The sequence below is a fragment of the Toxotes jaculatrix genome, chromosome 3 (genome assembly GCF_017976425.1).
Source record: "Toxotes jaculatrix isolate fToxJac2 chromosome 3, fToxJac2.pri, whole genome shotgun sequence".
Taxonomy (NCBI): domain Eukaryota; kingdom Metazoa; phylum Chordata; class Actinopteri; family Toxotidae; genus Toxotes; species Toxotes jaculatrix.
This window is the reverse complement of record NC_054396.1, coordinates 21,395,215-21,416,261: the sequence shown is the minus strand read 5'-3', so window position 1 is coordinate 21,416,261 and position 21,047 is coordinate 21,395,215. Positions and strand designations below refer to the sequence as shown.

Sequence of the window (21,047 nt, the reverse complement as noted above, 5' to 3'; positions counted from 1 at the left end):
AAAATCTGATTGATTACTTTTGCAGCTCTTTGAGCCCTTTCTCTCTGTCACAGTTATGACCTATTAGCACCACGAATTGAAGGTATTTTATCTGTTCAAAAGACCCAGCTGAAAACTAAAGCTGACAAAGCAGAGCTGATAGCAGTCAGGACCAACCTGTCTGAGGGGGTCAATGAGGGCTTCTAAATCCTTTCTTAAAAAATACTTATATCACAGAGCCAGATGAAGCGATCCCAAAAATACCTGTTTCCCCTGCTCACCGGTCTGCTGCCACAATGAGTCATTTTGGAGAACTGACTGTAAGTATGTGATGGGAAATGAGGGATAAGAGAGATGGGGAATGACGTGCAACTAAGGTCCACAACCAGATTTGAAACAGAGACGGTGCAGTTCACAATCTGTACCTCGATACCTCAGAAGAGCTACTTTTAACATGTCACCACAGGACCTGTGGTGACACATCCTGGCCTTTAGATGGCAGTGTACTAATATCTCTGTAAGCTGCAGACCATGAAGCCTGTTTAAATGAGACATACCTTTGTACCAAAGGTCAATAAAACAGATTCACACCAGTAACACATATGTTCTTTACATTAAGTACTGTAAAGAATATTAAAACTACTGTGATAAGCTTATAGCAATTGGTAATATGATCTATGCTATACTTAATTACAGTATTAATTAATTATTGTAATAGAGTAAAAGAAGAAAAGGAAAAGAAAGGAAAACAGGTCAATACGAAAAAAAGTGCTGAGTAATAAATTACTCACTCAAGTTATTGAATTCCTCTTCTTCTTCCTATTATCATGTCTTTTATCAGTCTCCCTGTGTGAAGTAACAGAAGCTGTTTCATGGTGTTACCTGTAAGTTCAGTACACTGATGTGGTTTTATTACATATTTAACAGTTTATCCTTGACAGTTGTTACACTAACTGGCAGACGCTGCATCATTACAGTGGCTGCTCTTATTTTGTCTACAACATGAAAGCACGACACCTTTGATTAATCTCAAAGCTAAAGTAACATAACACAAGGAGATAACTACACTCACATGTAAAGTAAGATCATTAATAGACCTGATGCATCATTTATAAAAAATTTAAACGGGGCTGACTAGCAATGAATTAACAATTACTTCCCAGTTGACACTGATTGACTTGGGCTAATATGCTGGATACAGTCCTTCCTTAATTTTCCTCCCCAGTGCATCATTTTGCAAAGATCAGCTGTTAAAAAAAGTCACTGGATTAATGTATCTCAGAGGATATTTCTATCTATCCTTGGACTCAAAATTAGTGAATTTGGTTCATAAAAGTGATGCAATTCACATGGTACTGTGGAAAAATACCAAACTCAAATCTGCAATAATTTTTAGCCTCAGAGTTTAGGTTTAATCTCACCTTTTGTGTTTTCTCAGACAGGAGGGATCTGTAGCAGTTTCTGTTTACAGCCAAAACACTGGCAGTGTATCTATGTGCAATGACATCCATGATAAAAACACAGCACTAGTCATAACACCACAGAGAGTGGTTTCATGGCAGGGACAATTATGTTTTGTCTTTGCTTCGTGGTTTGATTCATTTCTGGCCTGAGCACAAAAACTCCAGGATTACCAAACAAGTCATAACACTCAGTGAGTCAGTGAAAGGATTATAATACTTTCTGTCTGCAGTGGTGTATAGTTTGACAGTTTGTGCTGCTGCATGTGCCGCCTGTGTTTCAGCGCTGAGTGATCTGGGGAGACATTTCTTTAACCAGTGTGTGTTCATACTGACAGCTGGGAGGAAGCGAACACATGCACAAGAAGCAGCTGCGGGTCGGGGTCACAATTGGGACGAAATTGTTCCGAATTGTGGAGCCGTCTGTCGAGTGCAGCACACTCGCTCTCTGAGGGGCTGCGGTTTAAAACTTGTCTTGTCTGAGATGCATTTGCATCTGTAAACACTTAGAGTAGATTTAGATTCTGTTGTGGTTTTTATAATGTACACGTGAATAAATATGTTTCTGTCCAGCTCTTAAAAACCTGGTTCCAAATCTTTAGCACTGCTGTGCGACAGTAAATTTCAATGACTGAATTCTGCATGCAACAAATAAAGTTAAAGTTCAGAGAACAGGTTTTATCTATTCAGAGTTTTAAAGAAAAAAAAAAAAACTTCAGCTAATCTCTTAATCTTGGGGTGGGTTGACTTGATTGACAACATTAGATAACGACTCCACAACTCCTGTCAGATTCAAATGTTGCTTAATATCCTGATTGGTGCATGAAAGTATATGATGCCACCTTTCACCAACAGAAACCCGCCCACTTCAAACCAGTGAGAAGAGCAAAGATAAAACAGCACTGGAAGACGTGACTCTTATGAAATAACCAAAGCTGCTGTAACTTTTAAAGACTGATTGATGACAATGATTTCTGTGGTTGATTGGTAATTTATCTTAATTATCAGGCAAAAACTCTATGTATCTTTATTTTGGATCACTGTAAACTGAATACACTTGGGTTTTGGACTGTTGATCGGGTAAAGCAGTCAATCTGATCGTCACACTGGGCTCTGGGAGACGGTGACGGACATTTTGTCATGGCTTTTTGACATGTTATACAGCAAACAAATGATACAACAAACAAAGTGATAAAATGTGCTTAAAATAAAATGTTAGGATTATGAAACTGCCATCTGTTTACCTAGAGAAGTTAGTTAATTAACTGTATTTGGCCAGAAGGACTAGCTCTATACATTATTGATAACTTTATTAATGCTTGTAATTATTAGTCTATAGCATCTCCTTAAGGATAAAAGCTCAAAGTGCCAAAGAGTGGGAAGGTTCACATATTGTATGATCTGGAAAACTATGCTTCTTATTATCATTTATACAAAAATCAAAGTCATGAAAAAAAGTCATTAATCTGTTGTCAAAGTGACACTGAACAGAAACGGATTTGAATTTGTACAAATCAGCTGTATGAACACAGCAGAAAACTATTACTATGTGCGCACTCTGAATATTTAGAAAGGATAAAAGAATAAAACACACAAGTCAATTAAAGCTCTTCCTCTCTCTCAGAAGTTATGCTCAGATGATTTATTCATTTGCCCCGTTTCATTGCTTTTGGAATCTGAGATGGATCTACTTCTTTCTCTTTCTCTCTTAGCATCCGTCTGTCCATCTGGGAAAAATCACCAACATCAGGCCTGATATTAAAACTTCCAGATGACAGAAACAGGTCAGAGGGCACCAAGTTTCCTGACTGTCTGCTTCAGGTCCTCCAGGGACAGGCACTGAGGGACTGGATGAACTGGTAGAAAAAAAACAGACTGGATTTTGATTTTATCATGTATGTGGTGTTTAACCCAATGGACTGTACAGCCTTTCTGATCAATTTTCTGCAGTAGGGCTGGGTATTGAATATATTCTATATCAGCTTTGACATGAGTTTCCGATATCAAAAATACTTCTTAATATTTTACTCTGAGAAAAAGAAACTGTTGGGGGTTTTTTTTCTCTACAAAACCCTTTTTAACATTTACCAAAAGAATCTAGAGTTGTTTGTCTGAGTGTTGTGTAAACACAAGCAGGCATTCAAGAAGTTGATCTGAAAAAAAAAAAAAGTCTAAAATTGGCAAAAATAACTAAATCAGGAAGCATCCAATAGAAGAAGTTAGGGGTGGGCGATATGGCAAAAATGTCACATCACAATTTTTTAATGGTAAAATCACGATCACGATTTTATCACAGTTCATTTTTACAGTGAAGTTAATTTAGAACCAAACTATTTTCTTTGTAAAAACTTAGTTATAAAGGCAAAAAAAAGTCACCTCTTTCCACCGTTTGCTACTTCTCTCATTCATATGGCGTGCTTTTATCAAAGGCTTGTGTTATAGTTGGTTGTTTCTGTGTAATGTCTTTAGCTGTTACCACTGGCTGATGCATGGTCGGCCTCGCTGCTTGGCTCTCAGCAAATTGTTTCGGATGCTGCCTCTTCAGGTGGCTAAAGAGGTTCGTTGTTGCGCTTTGTCGTTTGGAGAAAACCCAAACCAGTTCCATACGCAGTGTTGGGGACTAAAGGAATACATGTAACGGCGTTACGTATTCAGAATACAAATTCTGAGTCACTGTATGAACTCCGTTACTCCCCAACACTGTCCATACGACTGAAGTGGAGTTCTTTTTGGGGACCAACTCCAAGCTTTCACTTTCGTTGTCGGCCATGGCTACCCACTACACCTTAACTAAAACAGCGAGGCTAGTAAAAAAAAAAAAAAATCAGCACTGCTCGTACTTCGCCATGATTGGTTGGTCATGTTCACGTGAAGCGGGCTGTTATTTGCCCAAGGAAAAAAAAAACTTCTCGTGCTTCTGTGCGCAAGCATAGAGCTGCAATTAATAGAATGTGCCCTATAGACGATAATACGATCTCTCTCCTCTGGCAGATCGTCAACATCAACATCGTCTTCACGATCTAATATCGTCGTATCGCACACTCCTAGAAGAAGTCAACAAGACTACAAATCTGACCGGACATTTGATGTCAGCTTTTAGTAGTTGAAAGTCTTTTATAACCAATAACATGAACAAAGTTTAGCAGGTATCAAGTATGTATTAAAGTTCAATACACAGCCCAGGCTTGCAGCCTTTTGGCTGTTTAATGTAATGTAAACCTAAAGATATATACCAGAGAGAACAGACTAGAAAAGATCAAGAGCATTTTGAGGTAAAACAGACCTCACTCAGTTTCTCTGACATTTCTGAGATGCAGTCAATGTTTTGTGTACCGCCTCTGCAGCCCTTCAGAAATGTCAAATCTATATTCTGAGGATGGGAGTTGTAAACAACTTCCAGATTGGCTGCCTTGTATATGCAATGTTTCCTTCCCTTGCTGATAAAGTATTATATCCGGGTCACACAACAAAAGCCTGTGGCTCAGGTGTTTCCTCTCTGACCTCAGTGAAGGTGGCCAGGAAACTGTCCCTATGGCTCGTTTCATGACACATATGGTTTCTTTTAGTCACATCCTCCTTAAACTTCCTCCACCACCAGTCTAATGTGCTGCATTAGTTGCTGTAGAATCTATTCTACTAGTTTGTGAGTGAATGGAACAGAGACATTTGTATTTTATTCTTATGCTTTTTTAATAGCCCAAACTATCTGATCTTTCAGCTTTGATTCAAATATTTCCAGATGTTACCGACGCTCGAAATCATTTATAAGCTGCCGTGCACAACTGTACTCCACCGTAATAAATGATGCATCCTCCGTTTTATCCTAGTTTGAATGAGATTTAGTCTGTCCTGAGAGGCTCACTCATTGGAGGAAATTGGATGGGCAACGTAAGCGCTCGTCTTGAATGAGAAAATAGCAGAGAGGGGGAAAAACGGGCTGAGCGCGCGCGCGCGCGCGCACACACACACACACACACACACACACACACACACACACACACACACACACACACACATACAACCAGTCACACTCACAGAGCAGGCTGACAGTAGCCAAGCGGCGGCCACTGAGATGAGACATTCACACGGGCAGAGCCTCTTGATGCAGCCATAAGAAGGACCTCATTATCCTTTTTTGGAGTAAACACATTTTCGTCATCAGGAGTTGTTGTTGTTTTTTTGTTTTTGTTTTTTAATTATAGAATTCACGTCATTAGGAGCCCGCGCGCGCATTCCTCAGCAGGATTTGCGCATCTCCAATTGCAAATTGTTTTCTTTTTTTTTTTTTAATTACTATTTTTATCTGCTCTCCACGAGAGCGCTGTTTTCATTTTTCTACCCAGGAGGAAGCTCTCGTAGTCATGCTCGAGCTGCGACTGGCGACGCGTTTCATGCGAAAATCGTGTATTTAAAGAAAAGAAATGGAACAACAGCTCTCCAAACCAGGATGCAAAAACATGGATGCGTGTCTGAGACGACTGAAGCAAGAACTGGTATGTCCTGTTGTATCTACTTCTGTTATCTCGATCAGCACTGTGGCACTTTATTCGTGTGTATCATAAACACGCAGCGTTTTTAATCGGCGAACTGGCACGCGTGCGGGCGCGCAGACAAAAACCTAGGCTACGTTAACTCATAAATTATACATTTTTCACATAAATAAGATCAAATATGTCGCTTTCTTTGCATATTCTGTGTCCGGACAGACTTTTGTATTCGTGACTGTCACACATTATGGTTTTCAGTTTCAGTTGGCGGTGCATGTGTGTGTGTTTTTTTTTTGTTTTTTTTTGTTTTTTTTTTAAATCGCATTAATTTGTGCAGGCTTAAAACCTCTGAGCAGACTAGAGGCATGTGTACATATCCGCCTCCTCCTCCTCCTCCTCCTCTCTGTCCACACATCTGGGACAGATGTTTTAAGCTTAATGAGCTCAAGACAGTTTTCTTCCTCTCTTAAACTGTACTGCTTTCAGCCTGATGGTTGTAGCTTCCTAAGAAATAGTAGATTCGCAGAAAATTGTTTGTTGTAGTACATTTAATCATGTGTTGCAATAGACTGCTGTGAGGTCTTGCTGTCACGGGGGAGTGAAACTGGCAGTCACAGAGAGTTTCATCACGTTATTATGCCCTAAATTAATTTGTCAGTCTCCCTTATTTAATATCTGCACTCTACCCTCTTCTAATAAACACATTTGTTTGATGGTGGCAAATTTAGACTGCCATTTTTTACCCCCCTTCTTTGAAATGTAAAAAACAAAATATGTAGGCTGCACGCTCACACCCTAATCATTTGGCAGTGGTACAGTGTAGACCCATTTTCAAAGGAGCCTTAACTGGCACAGATTTCATTTGGAATCATCTTCAAAGCAGACACAGATTTTTTTTTCTTTCTATCCAGCCACTGGCCCATAGAAAAGCCTTGCATGGCTGTGTGTTTTTCAACATGATCTGCTCTGTGACTTCTTGATTCACTGCTCCAAATTAGCCACACGTCTGTGAAGTGGCACTTGAGATTTTAGAGGAGTCGACGTCGATGCCAGGAGGACATGTTGCGTTATAGCTGCCATATCACAGTTTGGTAACATAATAGAAAAAGTGTTGTGCCATGCTGGGGATCAAACAGGAGAACAGAGAGCAGATGCCGGTTAAAAAGCCGAGGCACTCTCCCCCTGCACAGGACCATGTGGGACTCAATCTGTTGTTCAGAAATCGAAGGCTGTCTATGCCAAGGTTGTCACTTTTCTCTCCACTGTGACGGATTCTCATCCAGTGTTCACTGGAGAGTGGTAAACCGCCTCCATCTGCAACACAGAATTCACAAACATCTAACAACAGACCTGCAGCTGCGAGGCTGAGTCGGGTAGCTCCTCAGTATCAATTGTAACTATTCTTCAAAGACTGTGATGTAGGTTTAAAAGGACCATACCAATGGTTTTGCATATTTTGCACAATTTACTACCAATTTACTAAATAAACCTTAATTCCCAGTTAAACAGTTTGCAAACAATGCTGCTTCCTCTCAGAAACTGTAGTGTAATTTTTCCTATGTATCCATTGGTTTCCATTCATTTCTGTACTGTATGAAAATGAATCGACTCTTGAATATTGCTTGAGTTGTGTGATCCATCATGTGCAACATCAAGTCTCAACTGTTTGTTGTCAAACTCACATTATTGTGCACTGTAATGCAACTTATTTGCAGGTTGATTTCACGGCACTGTATTACCACTCGATATTCTGTAACTGTGACATAAACCTATTTAGACTTTATGTTCAGTTTGATGATTACAAGCCAGTGTCAAGTAGCCTGATAGTCTGACTAAACTGCTATTCTTTACCCCTTTCAAACTAATTTTGTGCTGCAGTAACTGAGTGGCACAACCACCAAGCTAGCATCTACTGATATCCTGCATATGAGGTGTAGATGCAGGGGACACCTGCTACAGGAAATCACATTGATTACACTCTGCCCCCCCGAAACTGCAAGAGTCTCTGCATGCACATCATTCAAATGCCACACCGTTCACCACTGTAAGCAAATTCTCAACCTGTGGGAATAGTAATTTCAAGTAATTCCCATCACTGTCCACAGAGGACACTGTTAAAAACCCAATAGTATGTGATGAAAGTGTGAACACTGTGTCAGGGGTCGGGTGAAGGGGGGGGGTCAGTCTGTGTGGGGTAGTGTCAGGTCACGCTTGAACATTTGACCCTTGACCTGACAAGATCTGGGGGCTATTTCTTGTAACTGCTGACCACATCCAACGCACCAGTGACACTAAAACTCAAACCTGACAGATCAGTTTACAAGTCAGGAATGTAACATTGTTTTTTTTTTTTTTTTTTTTTTATCTTTCTACATGTAGCACGGTTTGTCAACAGGCTGTTAGCTTCCATTTGTTCCTATAAAAAGCACTACAAGGCTCCATAGAAATCCAGAAGCTTCTGTATAATGGCAACAATGAAATATTTTTAAGCTCATGCATGACTCATTATTCATAACAGACAGACAAAGAATCCTTTCCTGCCTGCTTGTAGTCAGAGACTCAAACACTGACATGCCTTTGACTCATCTTCCGTAAATGTAGGGTTCACACCTGTTTAACAGCGTCAGTCCAGACACTAAAGCATAAATCAGAGCTTTTGATATCATCACTGTTGAAGCTGATTTTACATGCATCACACTCCTTTATCCCTTTCACACCTGAGGCAAGTTTCAAACGTGTCTGTCACCATGGAATTCAACACCAAAGCTAGCAAACATGAGGTCAGGAAATCTGAGAAAAATACACACAAGCGCCAAACCTGTAGTGTGTGGAAGGCTTGTGTGCCTCAACGCTGAATATTCTTTGTTACCTTTAGGGTGTGGGATCAGAAAAGTCTACACAACACAAAGCAGTGTAGTGGTTTAACTTTAAGCTCGTTTGTTTTGTGCCTCCCTTATGGCTCCTATTCTCCAACCTGCCCTTCCTTCCCCTCGGCTAAAATTGGCCTAACTCTTAATGGCAGCTGTGGGGTTTTGTGTGGGTGATCATTGTGTTTGAGATGGAACCACAAACCTTTTACAAAGCCCCTTTATCATTATGGCACCATGCACATAACCTGTTATAATATGGCTCACAGAATGGAGAATGAAATCACTGCTCTAAAGTGCAGGTTTATTTAGGTTATATTGTTTCTAGAAACAACACAGTGGTTAAGTCTGCTGCTGTAACCCCTGCTGGTCTAAGATCAAGTCCTGTCCTTCCTCACCTCAGTTTGCCTTTACTTGAAGAAAAAATATATCAGTTATTCCTCATGGGTATTGCTCTCTCTGAGGTTTAGGTCAATATTGTGCTCTCCACCGTTGTTGTGTCATTGGGGACTTCAAATTACATTTCATTTCAATATTTTTGTTTTGTCTATTGCCAAAAATGTTGAAAAATGTTTTGTATCTAATATTGAAAAAGTGAATTTTCTTGGGGCCACTTGCAGGACAGTAGACCAAGCTGTAAACGGGATATTTCCAAATTATCACCATATAAAGATATTGTAGTGAACGTGTTGTCATACAGATGCCCATTTATACATCCAGCATACACTGAGCAACATTAGCATTCATTTGGACTCAGCATTCATTTTTCTGGACACCTGACAAACATAAGTTCAACATTTAATCTCCTTTTAGCTCTGTTTTGGTCTCCACTGACTCTAGTTGTTAACTTTGTCTGGTTTTGTGAGTCAGGTAGCTTATAGTAGGTTTATCCAAGGTTTTTTGGCTAAAACAGCTGCCTGCTGCAATTGGAAAAAGTTGACAAGCACAGTGAGAGTGAAGCAGAACGGAAAAGCTGCAAGCAATAAAACCAAAACACTGAGCTGAAAGACAATAGAACGCTAAGTGGAGCAGAGGGGAACTGTAGATTTGGGTGATAATTTTCTGTGGGTTTGTCATCTGATCCACTGTTAATATAAACATATTGATCAGTGCAACTTTAAAGTCTGTGGGGGCCCATTTACTCTAGTTATATTTATACCTTATCACCTGCATACAGCACAAACCTCAAACTCCAGAATGCTTTGTATTCCACTCTTCATTCACTCCCAATATATGCTGCACAAAAATCATGCCAATCCTCATCACAGCTTACAGCAATCACACACATTTTCTACAGGAAATGCTTCTGTGATTTTACACTCCTTTTGAAGTTAGGCAAAAAACGGGGCAAAATTAACGTCATGTTTGCTGCAATTGTGGGCGGGAGAACTGGCCAAACACTTTCACTGCCCACACAAGCGGTGCTGACGTCAGCTGCCGCGTTATCAAGCATCTATCTAACGATTACTGCTTCCAGCAAAGATTTACAGCCAGGAAGACAACAGATTGGGTCCCAGACTGTCTCCAAATATCATCGGCCAAAGATGATGATATGGATGCTAATCATCCTGCATCTCCCACAGCAGCATCATTTTCGTGATGGCACAAATGAGCTCCAGCAGGAAACAAGCTATTAAACCACCTCCCATCTCTCAAGAGGCTGCCAGGGAGTCTTTGCTGAGCAGCAGGTCATAGAAACAGTGACCGATATGTTTTAAGTTGATTTGGTTTTAGATGGGACAATTCACCCAAGGTTTCATTCCCATCTCCCCTTTCTTCTTGCAAATAGTTTTGTTTTAATTTCCCTGGTTTGTCAGATATTTGTTCATGCAACAGCATCACCTCTTTGCAGATACAGTGTTCCCATAACTCTGGACAATCCACAGAATTCACTGTTGGGAGTGTTTTTTTTTTTGTTTTTTTTTGTAGAGACCATATCTATGGTGGAAAGTATTTCCAATGAAAACTGTGTTGACGTCTGTGGATTATCCAGAGTGACCAGGAGACAGCATTTCTGGAGAGAGATGTTACAGTAAAATGTAATTGAATTGAAGTTCCATTGATCTCAGATCTGACCAAACCATGCATGGTAGGATTCCACTAGGTGTGGATGAGAAAATGTTCAGATCTGTCAGAAATCTCGTATGAGGATCCATTATATAGTTAAAATGCATGAGAGGCATATACAAAATACAGTCAGTCGGAGTCAACGCAAGCAACGACCACTTCATCATGACCAAATACTTTCTAATTCTTTTGCCAAACATTATACACCTCTCCTGACCATGACGACATTCGGACCACAGTCACCATATAAGTTTTTTTCGTCAAAGAGGCATTCATCGCTGTGTGCACAGTAATTCATTTCTTTTAGTGAATGCTGCACAGCTTTATTGCCCTCTTGATCATGACCCCGGGGTTGTCCGCAGCTGTCTGTGGCGTGTCCAGCAGTTAAGTCACAGAGACTCTCTCTGTATCCCCCGGACAGAAACCCCATTCCTGTCCTTGACCCGACACAGCCCACCATTCATTTTTAATTAGGGGTGGAGGTGGAGGGAGGGTGGAGCACACCATGACTGTTGCTGCTGCTGGCCAGCGATTTCTAAACAGGAAGACCTTTTGGGTCTGATAACCTTGGTCTCCCTTTTTCCTCCCCCCTCCAGCCAATAACAAACAAACAACAGTGAATAGCCTGTATTTTATTGCCAGAATAGGGCAGTGGTTTGTTTTTGATTTTTGTTTGCATTTTTTTTCCACCTAATAATCCAGCATAGCATGCATGCGCACACATCCATGCCTTAAAAAATAAGAAAAGACAGTGACTTCATTGAAGCAGGGCAAGTCTAGACACGTGCGTGGATTTGTGAGCTGGGAGTGCGTTTGCACAGTGAATTTATTTTTCCATACATAAGTGAAGGGGGGTAATATCAAGGCAGAGAGCATCTCGACAGGCAGCAGAGGAGAAGCATTGATTTATTTATACTTTGTGGTATTTAATTCACTTGCATTCATATTGAATGGCCTCTGGATGCATCTTCACAGTTGATGGATCTTAAAGTGACGATATAAAATAAAGAATCACCAATCAACTGGTCTTTTTTTTGTTTTTTGTTTTTTTTTATCAAAATGGCCAGAACTTTTTAATAAGCATCCATTCAGCATTAATTCAAGACCGCCAGCCATTGTTCTTTAACTTTGAAGCATTCAGCCCTTAATTGGCAATTATGTCTGCTTGGCTGGCATCACTGCAGCCAGAAGAAGAAGAAGAAGAAGTGGGGGGTGAAGGGGGAGAGTCTGGACAGTCCCTGTTTGTCTTTCTTTCATTCATTCAGCAGATTTTCACTTGGCTTGCTTTCCTAAAATCATCTTTTTTTATAGAAATACACGGTTGATGGATTAAAAGGCTGAAATACTTGGACGCTTTGCTTCAAAAAGAAGATTTAAGTAAACTTCACAAGACTGGGTTAATGATGCCAGTGTTTCTGGGCAGTACAGCGATTCCTCCTCATCCCAGTTCTCTTATTAAATTAGATTAGACAGACATTTTTTTTCTTATAATCTTATTTTCTTCTGGTTAAGACCTTAAGGTGTTTGTGTAGGTCCTGTCAGGGCCGCATCCTCTGTGTCTTTGTCCTAACAAGGCCTTCAGCTGATTCACACATTGTAAAAGTGAGACATCTCAGGATGAACAACATCTGCGTCTAAACTAGGAACTGCTGCGGGTCATTATTTTAAAGTCACTTTTAGCATCCTGAGTGGAAGGCAGAATAAAGGTTAAAAAGGCTGACATATATGGGCCGCAAAGTTCAGCCTTGAAATGGCAGTGGTGGAGTGCCTGGAGTTAGTTGGAGTGGTAAAGGTAGAATACTAGGGTTTAGTTTACTACTGTTCCTTTGTTTGTTCCCACAGGGTGCAATATGAATTATTAATGTTGCCTTAGAATAGAAATGCCAGTAAACAACTCAGAATGTTTTAAACAACCAGGGGGGGAAGCCTGCGTTTTGGGAATAATGAAAAAGTTGCATGTGAGTGCTAAATTAGGGTGTTTTGGGTTATGGCATGTGCAAACAGGTGCAGCCTTTCAGATGGCATGAAAATGGTCCACTTAGGAGATAATATTTCAAAAACAAATTTAATGCATGTAAATCATCCAGATTTCAGCAGCAGCTCAGGGTGCGGTAATCCCTCAGCTGATCCCTGCACATACTTTACTGTCTGCCTCTAAAGATGTAACAACAATACGCAACCCCACACGTCATCTTGTCTTCAGACATGTTGACCTTTGATGTGCGGGAAAGTAAACCGTAATTATGCGCTCTTTCCCAGCCTTTCCCAGGACACAGGCAATTATAGCTAATGAAGTCAGCCATATGTGGAAGGCACAAAGACAAGAGACAACCTGATTGTGCTAATTACACGTTCCTTCACTGCTTAATTTAGCGAGCCAACGGGAAGCTCAGAGGCTTTTGTTTCCAGCATGTGCATTGATAGGTTTATTATCTGATCTTATAAGCTACTGACTCCCCCATGCACCCACTCAGCTATATGTTAGTGATGAGCTAAGTCTTTCAACCCAGAGGTTTAATGTTAGTGCAGGGTATTGGAAAAGTGTCAAGGTACTGTGTGGGCTGTGTGAAGTGGCCTTTGAGTATAGAACTGACACAATTAGTTAACAGGAAATTAATCATCAGCCACTTAGATGATCAGTTAAGTAATTTATCATGAAACAATGCCAAACACGCTCTGGTAATAGCCTCTCCAATTAGAAAAAAAAAAATCAGATTTCCTCTGTTCCATATCATTCGGTTAAAAAAAAAAAACCAAAATTGCCATTCTCAGATCCACACCCCGAGTCTGGTTAAGAAAAGTCAATATTTAATTAAAGTCAATATGTGTTAAACATATTGGGGAGCTAACAGTAACAGGGTGGACACATATTGTTGCTTTTTAAGGGTTTTTAGATATTTGCCTATTTTCTCATCGCTAGAGTTTTATTTTTTAATCTAAATGTAGTCCAAGAATGTTTTGTTATCTACTACATTTGTTTGTTTTCCCAGAAAACAGGCACAACACTCCCCTCTCTCACGGTGCTTATAGGATTCTTTGTTTATGATGCTATACTGTCAGTTGTCCTACACAGCTACTTTTCCCACCCCAGGGATCAACACAATCACTGCTCCCCCAAGATTAAGTATCACAGCCTGGTGTTACACCTACACCCCCCACACCCCCGCGTGTTCTTATGGTGTCATCCATAATTGAATCCATCAACAGTTTTCTCTTCGACATCTAAACATATGGCGAGGGATCCCCTGCCTGTCAACCCTCCTCCCCCTTGCTCCCCCTTGCCCCCCCTCCCTCCATCCCTGCTCATCCGGCTGACTCTCACCGCCCCTTCGCTCCCTCTCACTATCTCCCCTCTCATTGTTCAGTCCCTTTCCGCCTGAGTGCCCGCCGTTTGCGGATTATGGTTTAGACGGGCAGCGCTGATTGGCTGTCACACCCGACGGTGTACCCCCATTGGAGAGAGATACATATAGGGGCAGTCAGACTGATCTGTTTGAAAGGTGAGAGACAGTGACAGGCTGGCAGAGGTGCAGACTAACAACAACAGAGAGACTGACAGTGATATCTCTACCTTGTGCTCTGTGAGCGTTTATAGAAGGTAAGATGCAGGTTTTTATTTCAAAAAATATATTTGTTTCACAGAACGAGCTGTGAGTCATCTTGATGTTCTTGGCAGTATGTGTTGTTTATTTTCAGAGGTTATTTAAAGAACTCAAATCAAATAGCTTTGTGTTCTCACAATAGCAGTAGCCTGTTTTATTTGCATTGAAATGCATTCATGTTCAGTTGACAGTTTTCAGTCATGTGCTGTGGTGTCACTGATCCTCACTGACAGCTTGATTTATATGGAAAAGACATCGTAGGTGTGCTTTATAAGTTTCTCACCAACATTTTCCCACACATTCTGGCAAGTTTTTCAAAATTCCTCACATGCTTTCTCTCGTCTTGGAGGTGGGGAGGGCTCCTAGCTGGTTTTCTCATCAATCAGTTGTTCTGCCAATGTGTGCATGTTCTAAAATGACAGAAGACAAACATGCTGTATCAAGAGAACCGAGTCAAAGTCTGGGTCATGGTGTGCGATGATTCAGGCCTGCAAGTTAAGACACAGGTCAGGATGCTGCCTCTGGGCTTTCTGTCTGCCTTCAGGACAAGACGGTTAGTCAGGTCACATCACACAGGCTCTTAAACAGATGAGAGCGCAAAGAGAAAGGAGGGGGAAGATAAAAGCAGAATGTATGATTACTACTTCACAGAGGGAAGTAAGAGTGAAGACAAAGAGCTCAGAGGAGAAAGCCAATATGAGATAGTACAAATGGAAGGCTACAAAAAGAAAAATTGAAATAGAAAGAGTAGAAGAGTGAGGGGGGAAAAAACAGCAAGCTAGTCTGTTTTACAGCTGTCATGGGTTGGATCCTCTCTCATACGCAGGCCATATGGGACCCTGGCCTGTCATCCAAAACTAGGTCACATGACCCATAATTAAACAAGGTGCGCAGCCTGAAACACACATGAAATGAGTGCAGAGTAGAACAGACACAGACTAAGAGCAGGTCTATTACTGTGATTTTTTATTCATTAATACAAGTATATAATGCTTCTGAGACTGTCAGTTGATGGTGTGTAATTTGGATTTGTGCTGGTGGTGAGATAAATGATGAACAAGAGAGGGAATGGTTAGGAAATCAGTCTTTGATGGATGAGATGGGTGCTGCAGGAGTCAAATGATTGAACTAATGAGCTCTACATGGTCTTTTGCTGTTAAGCTGAACTGGACATTTGAGGATTTCTGTCTCTCACCTTCATCTCTTTATTGTTCTGTTTCCCTGCAGCTGTCTATGAAAGAAGCCGGGGATGGCCTCCACGCTCAGATGAATTCAATGATGGGAGCCCTCCAAGAACTCAAGCTCCTTCAAGTTCAGACGGCACTAGAAAACCTTGACATTTCAGGTCGGCCCATTAACCGAGGGATCCCACATCCTGCTCCACCAGCTCCTTCTGGTGCATCAGCTGCAGCAGCTTCAGCTGATACAGCTTCAGCTTCAGTTTCAGAAAAGGATCACGGGTCCTGCTTTAGCCAAATTCTGCCAGAGGAGCCCAGCCCAAGTCCAATGCCAAGTCCAAGGCCATCTTTGGAGAGCAGAAACACCTTCAGCCGAGATGACGACAGTCCATCTCGAAACAGAAGCAGCATGGGAACCTCGTCTTCTTCAGCGTCTAGTCTGGAGAGTGAGAGTGAAAGAAACTCAAGAACTGCAAGAAGCGAGAATGACCTTGAGTCTATACCCAGGAGGTGGTCAGGATACACTGCCCCCCAAGTGGACTTCTACGGACCAATGGTGGGAAACCCTCCACCAGAGCCCTACCCTCACCCACAGGCTCCTCATCGCGCTCAGGTGGTGGACTTGCCTGGCATCCTGTACAGCCTCTCCAGAGAGGGCCCTTCACTGGACAGTGACTATTCCCAGGACAGCACAGATGATGCCAGCGACTGGACCTCCTCGCTCATGAGCCGCAGCCGCAACCGTCAGCCCTTAGTGCTGGGTGACAACGTCTTTGCCGACCTGGTGGGTAACTGGTTGGACCTACCTGAAGTGGAGAGAGAGGAGGTGGAAGAAGAGGAACGGAGGAAGAGGAGAGAGGAGAGGACAGCAGACGGAGGAGCGGACAGACCGGACACCCCAGCTCACCCTCTCCGCCTCAGCCGCTCGCAGGAGATCTGCAGGAAGTTCTCGCTGACCACAAATATCTTCAAGAAGTTTCTGCGCAGCGTCCGGCCCGACAGGGACAAGCTGCTCAAGGAGAGGCCTGGCTGGGTGGCTCCTGAGCTGCCAGAGGGCGACCTTTTCAAAAGGCCGAAGAAACTGGTTCCTAAAAGTTCAAAAGGTAGCTTCTACCTGCCGTTCTGGGCAAATGGACAGCAGGGCAAAGGCAGACCGTGTCCACATCTAGCTGAAGCAGAGAGGAACCAACACCAACACCATCAACACCACCAACACCACTTCCCCCAGTTCCACCAGCAGCCATTTGCAGGGATTTATTTAGACAGGAGGCAGCCAGAGACTGGTTTGGAGAAAATGCAGCCCTTGTTTGACTACAACACAGCTGTGTGGGTCTGACAGTGAGTCTCAGGCCAACAGACCGCAAATGTTGCCAGACTGAGTGAGTGACAGGTGTTCTGGGATTTTGGCTGAGCTGGAGGGGAATGAATGAAAGAATGAATGAACGACTGAGAGGCTTGGATACAGTTGTCTTCCAAAAATTAACCGATGAACTTCACACCCACAACGTGATTCTCCTGCGACTGAGAGATTATCAGGGCAACATTTTGTCTGACAATCCCAAAACCTAAACCTCGTGTACTGTGCGCGTCTGGGTGTGCGATTGTGTGCTGGAGAGTGTCTGAGACGTTAGAGAGAGACTTTTTTTGAGGATTTATGCCGTAAGTTTTGTATTATTCAAATTTCTTCACGTGTGTATGCATGTATGACTGGATTCTCTGGTTGTCTTAAAAGACGGTACTTAGAAAAGGACATATTTCTCAGAATGTCACCATCATTGCAGTTCTTTATAAAAACATCCACAGATTTTTTTTCACTTCTCTGCTACAGGACATACTCTCATATGTCACTTCTTTGCATCTATGAATATAAACTCCAACTGTTGGATTGCATGGTTACTGTTTTTATAAATGATGCTACAAACAGCTGTTACTGAACGCACTGCCACTAAACACATTCATAAGCTTTGTTTCCAACAGGCCTCGATGCCTCGGAAACTCAGGTTTAACTGAACCCGTCGGTCTCATTCACCTTGCTCAGGGAATGAATGCAACACAGGAGGAAACTATGAGATACTGCCACATTCACATGGGATATATAGACAGTTTAGAGAAGTCTTTCCTCAACTCATCTTGCCTAGTTGGACATAACAGCAATACAGTGCATGACGAGTCCAAAGATTGCACATTAAACTTTGAGATTTGTCCCTCATGATAAGTGATGTTGTGCTTGCTGTCATGTTAGAAACACTCATTTTTCTCTCTGCTGTGTAGACACGGCACATGTTGAGTCAATTGTCAGTCCTCCTGGGTTGTTACGCAGAGAGAGGAGGGGGTAAAGATGGCACAGCCAACCACGAGTTACTGACTGACTGCCATCTGGTACCCAGACGTTATGTAAAGCTTGTTCACCACAGGCTCGAAGAAGATGCAGAACGGCTCGGTTAATCCCGAAGCTTTGCAGATGAACTGAATGATGACGATTGTCTTACATGCTGTATATACAAAGGCAAATACATTACAGGGCTGTAACAGTGATGAGACAGATGAGAGTGGAGGTAAAGACTAATAATCTCTACCCGACAGGATCAAGTTAACAGAATAAATGTACAGAACATTGTACATATTTGCCATCAAGCAAACTGCAGCAATAACAGATATTTTCTGTAACCACCATTTGCATGATTTTCATTATTCTGCACAGATAAATATGTCACAGTAACATTACAGTTCTTACAGTTGCATCTAAACAAAGCCACCACATCTGTACTTAAACCACAAACTCATGAGTTAATCTGTAACCTACAGTATCTATACTCTTGTATCATAATAAACCGTTTCAGTGTTTTTCATTGCAAGCAGCATCATAGCAGTTAAAGACAAATTACGGCTTCCTTCACAAATTTTTATAAATATATGGATTCCCTCAGGATTACAGATGACACTGCCCACTTTGACTCAAAACACTTTTTTTTTTTTTATAGAGGACCACAGTTATGCAAGGACAATCTGATATGTTTAACTTATTGTTATGAAAAAAAAAAAACAGTCAACTTCACTTAGTTTTAAATGTGATACCAGACCAATCAACTTAGCCAGCAGGGATTAGGCCTTAGGTTTTCTGAGTGTCTTGGCCGGTCGATCCATATGGTGTTTTCTCAGTATTCAGGTCAATATGTACACACACATTCAGAGGGTCCAACACACACTCACACAGACGGTGTCTGCTGAGACGGTTGTGCTATAAGGCAGAGTCTGAGATGTCATATCACACAGTATGTGTATGTTAATGTAACATTTATTTCTTCCTATTTACAGTTGTCTAAGTGTAATTTTCTGCACTGTTGATATTTTTCATTGGGGTTCTGCGAACCTTCAGTAGTGATTCTGTGTCATGTGCACTGTGAAACTGTCACTGACTCTTTGTAAATTAAAACTGTTTTCAGAAAGAAGTGTCACTCTGTGTCTTGACTTTAGTTTTGTGCATCGAACAATGAATAAGATACTCTGTATGTGAAACAGCTTGTTAGTTGTTCTGGAGTGGAGCTGAAACTTTCCAGCAAGCGCCTGGAAAATGGCAGGAAGACAAACATGACTGGGCAATATGGTTAAAATATCACAGTATTAATTAAAATATTTTCTTGATATCTACACAAATCATAATTATAAAAAATCACATATAAAATTGAGGTTCAATTCAGTGAAGTGCTTTAATGTCCATGACATCTGATGAAGCACATCACAAGAGTAAAATGAAAAGATCTTATTTAATTACTATTTGGCTGGAATCGTTCATTTGGGATGCAGAATTTAATAAAAATGATTTAATCACAATACATTTCTACTGAAAGTCTACAAACAGTTGTTCTGAGTTGTCATCCAGCCCTCACCCCAGGGTCAGGTTTCTTGATATCCGCTGCCTTTACATTGCTGATAAAAAAAAAAAATGTTTTTGAGACCAAAAGTTAATTCTTAACCTTGAATATACTAGTTGACAAAACAATCTCGACAATTTGCTTCAGCTGATTTGTAATCTTGTGGACAAAAACAAACATTTTTCCAAAAGGAAAGGAAAAATATCAGAGTCCAGCATCAAGCTTTTGCTTTCAGCTCATAGCTCTTAGTGTGATTTGTTTCTGCTCCGCATCCTCACTACAGTAAAGTGCTGCTGCGTGACTAACAGGTTCACCGAGGGCAAAGCCAGCAAGTCACTCACTGAATGTGCATCGACTGTGCATTAAATTGATTCTAAATCTGTACCACAACTCCATCAGTCTCTTCAATAAATAAACAAAAGAACCATGAACTCTGCAGCCCTGCAGTTCATCACAGGCACTTCATGACACTCAATCCCGTAGATGCTTTTTTATGAGATACACATCAAACTACATCAATCAGTTCATCTTTCTGTCCCCAAGCACTTTGTCCAAGTAAAGCAAGTAATACCTAGTGCAGAGGTCCTGGGATTTTTGTTAAATATCTCTCCTCTGTAGTGTGGCAGTAAGTCTCTACCATCATATTCTGAGGCTCTTTCAGAGCTAAAACAATTTATTACTAATTAGTCAACAGAAAAGTCAACACCTATTTTTTAGAATAAATCACAATAAATCAGTTATTTTTTCTGGGAAAAAATTACAAATGGTTCTGGGTCCTGGTGTGCTTTTATAGTGTTTACTGCATTATATCATTTTATCATGTGATAGTTAGTTAGACATCAGAAGATATTTCTTTCTGTGTAAACTCAGGTGAGACGTAATTACTTAAAGACATACATAAATAACAAAACCTTCCCTGTTACAGTTTGTAGGGTTGGCAGAAACTATTGTTACCATAACATCACTGTAATGACAGCACATTATTAACTCACAATGACATTCATCATTAGTCAATTAACCCGAGCCCTCTGAAAGTGAAGTTCAATCGTTTTCTCCACAGTAAAATACAGTTAATGTGCTGCCAAATGTGTTTTAATCAATATTCTTATAACTTTACATAACACTGAACAGGTCAGTGAGCATTCTGGATTAAAAAAAATACACCAGGTTCATTTAGAGATGAGTAAAGAATAGTCGGTAAAAGTGTGTGTGTGTGTGTGTGTGTGTGTGTGTGTGTGTGTGTGTGTGTGTGTGTGTGTGTGTGTGCGTGCCTGCGTGCCTGCGTGCGTGCGTGCGTGCATGTGAGAGAGAGAGAGAGAGAGAGAGAGAGAGAGAGAGAGAGAGAGAGAGAGAGAGAGAGAGAGAGAGAGAGCAACAACAGCTGCAACTGCAGTCCCTTCTCTTCTGGCTCAGTTTCCCCCGGGATCCAAACAGTAGGTGCTGACTGTCTGACCACCACCACCACCTCCTCCCCCTCCTCACCCACCTCATGGACCCTTCCTTCTCCTCCTCCTCTTCTCTGGTCCCAGCTAGTC

General features: G+C 41.4%; 1 protein-coding gene across 1 annotated transcript; it reads left to right on the top strand.

The window, feature by feature from the left end:
* The first annotated feature begins 5,512 nt into the window (after nt 1-5,512).
* On the top strand, nt 5,513-19,089 carry inka2 (inka box actin regulator 2). The gene is made up of 2 exons (XM_041032898.1): nt 5,513-5,932; nt 15,690-19,089. Exons 1-2 carry the CDS (start codon nt 5,861-5,863, stop codon nt 16,974-16,976), a joined length of 1,359 nt encoding a protein of 452 aa, XP_040888832.1. The 5' UTR covers nt 5,513-5,860; the 3' UTR covers nt 16,977-19,089.
* Nucleotides 19,090-21,047: the final 1,958 nt, after the last annotated feature.

Excerpts from the sequence above, each read along its gene's own strand:
- inka2 (XM_041032898.1), top strand. The coding sequence starts at position 5,861 with ATGGAACAACAGCTCTCCAAACCAGGATGCAAAAACATGGATGCGTGT. Across the intron at positions 5,933-15,689 it reads GACGACTGAAGCAAGAACTG|CTGTCTATGAAAGAAGCCGG; the intron begins GTATGTCCTGTT and ends GTTTCCCTGCAG.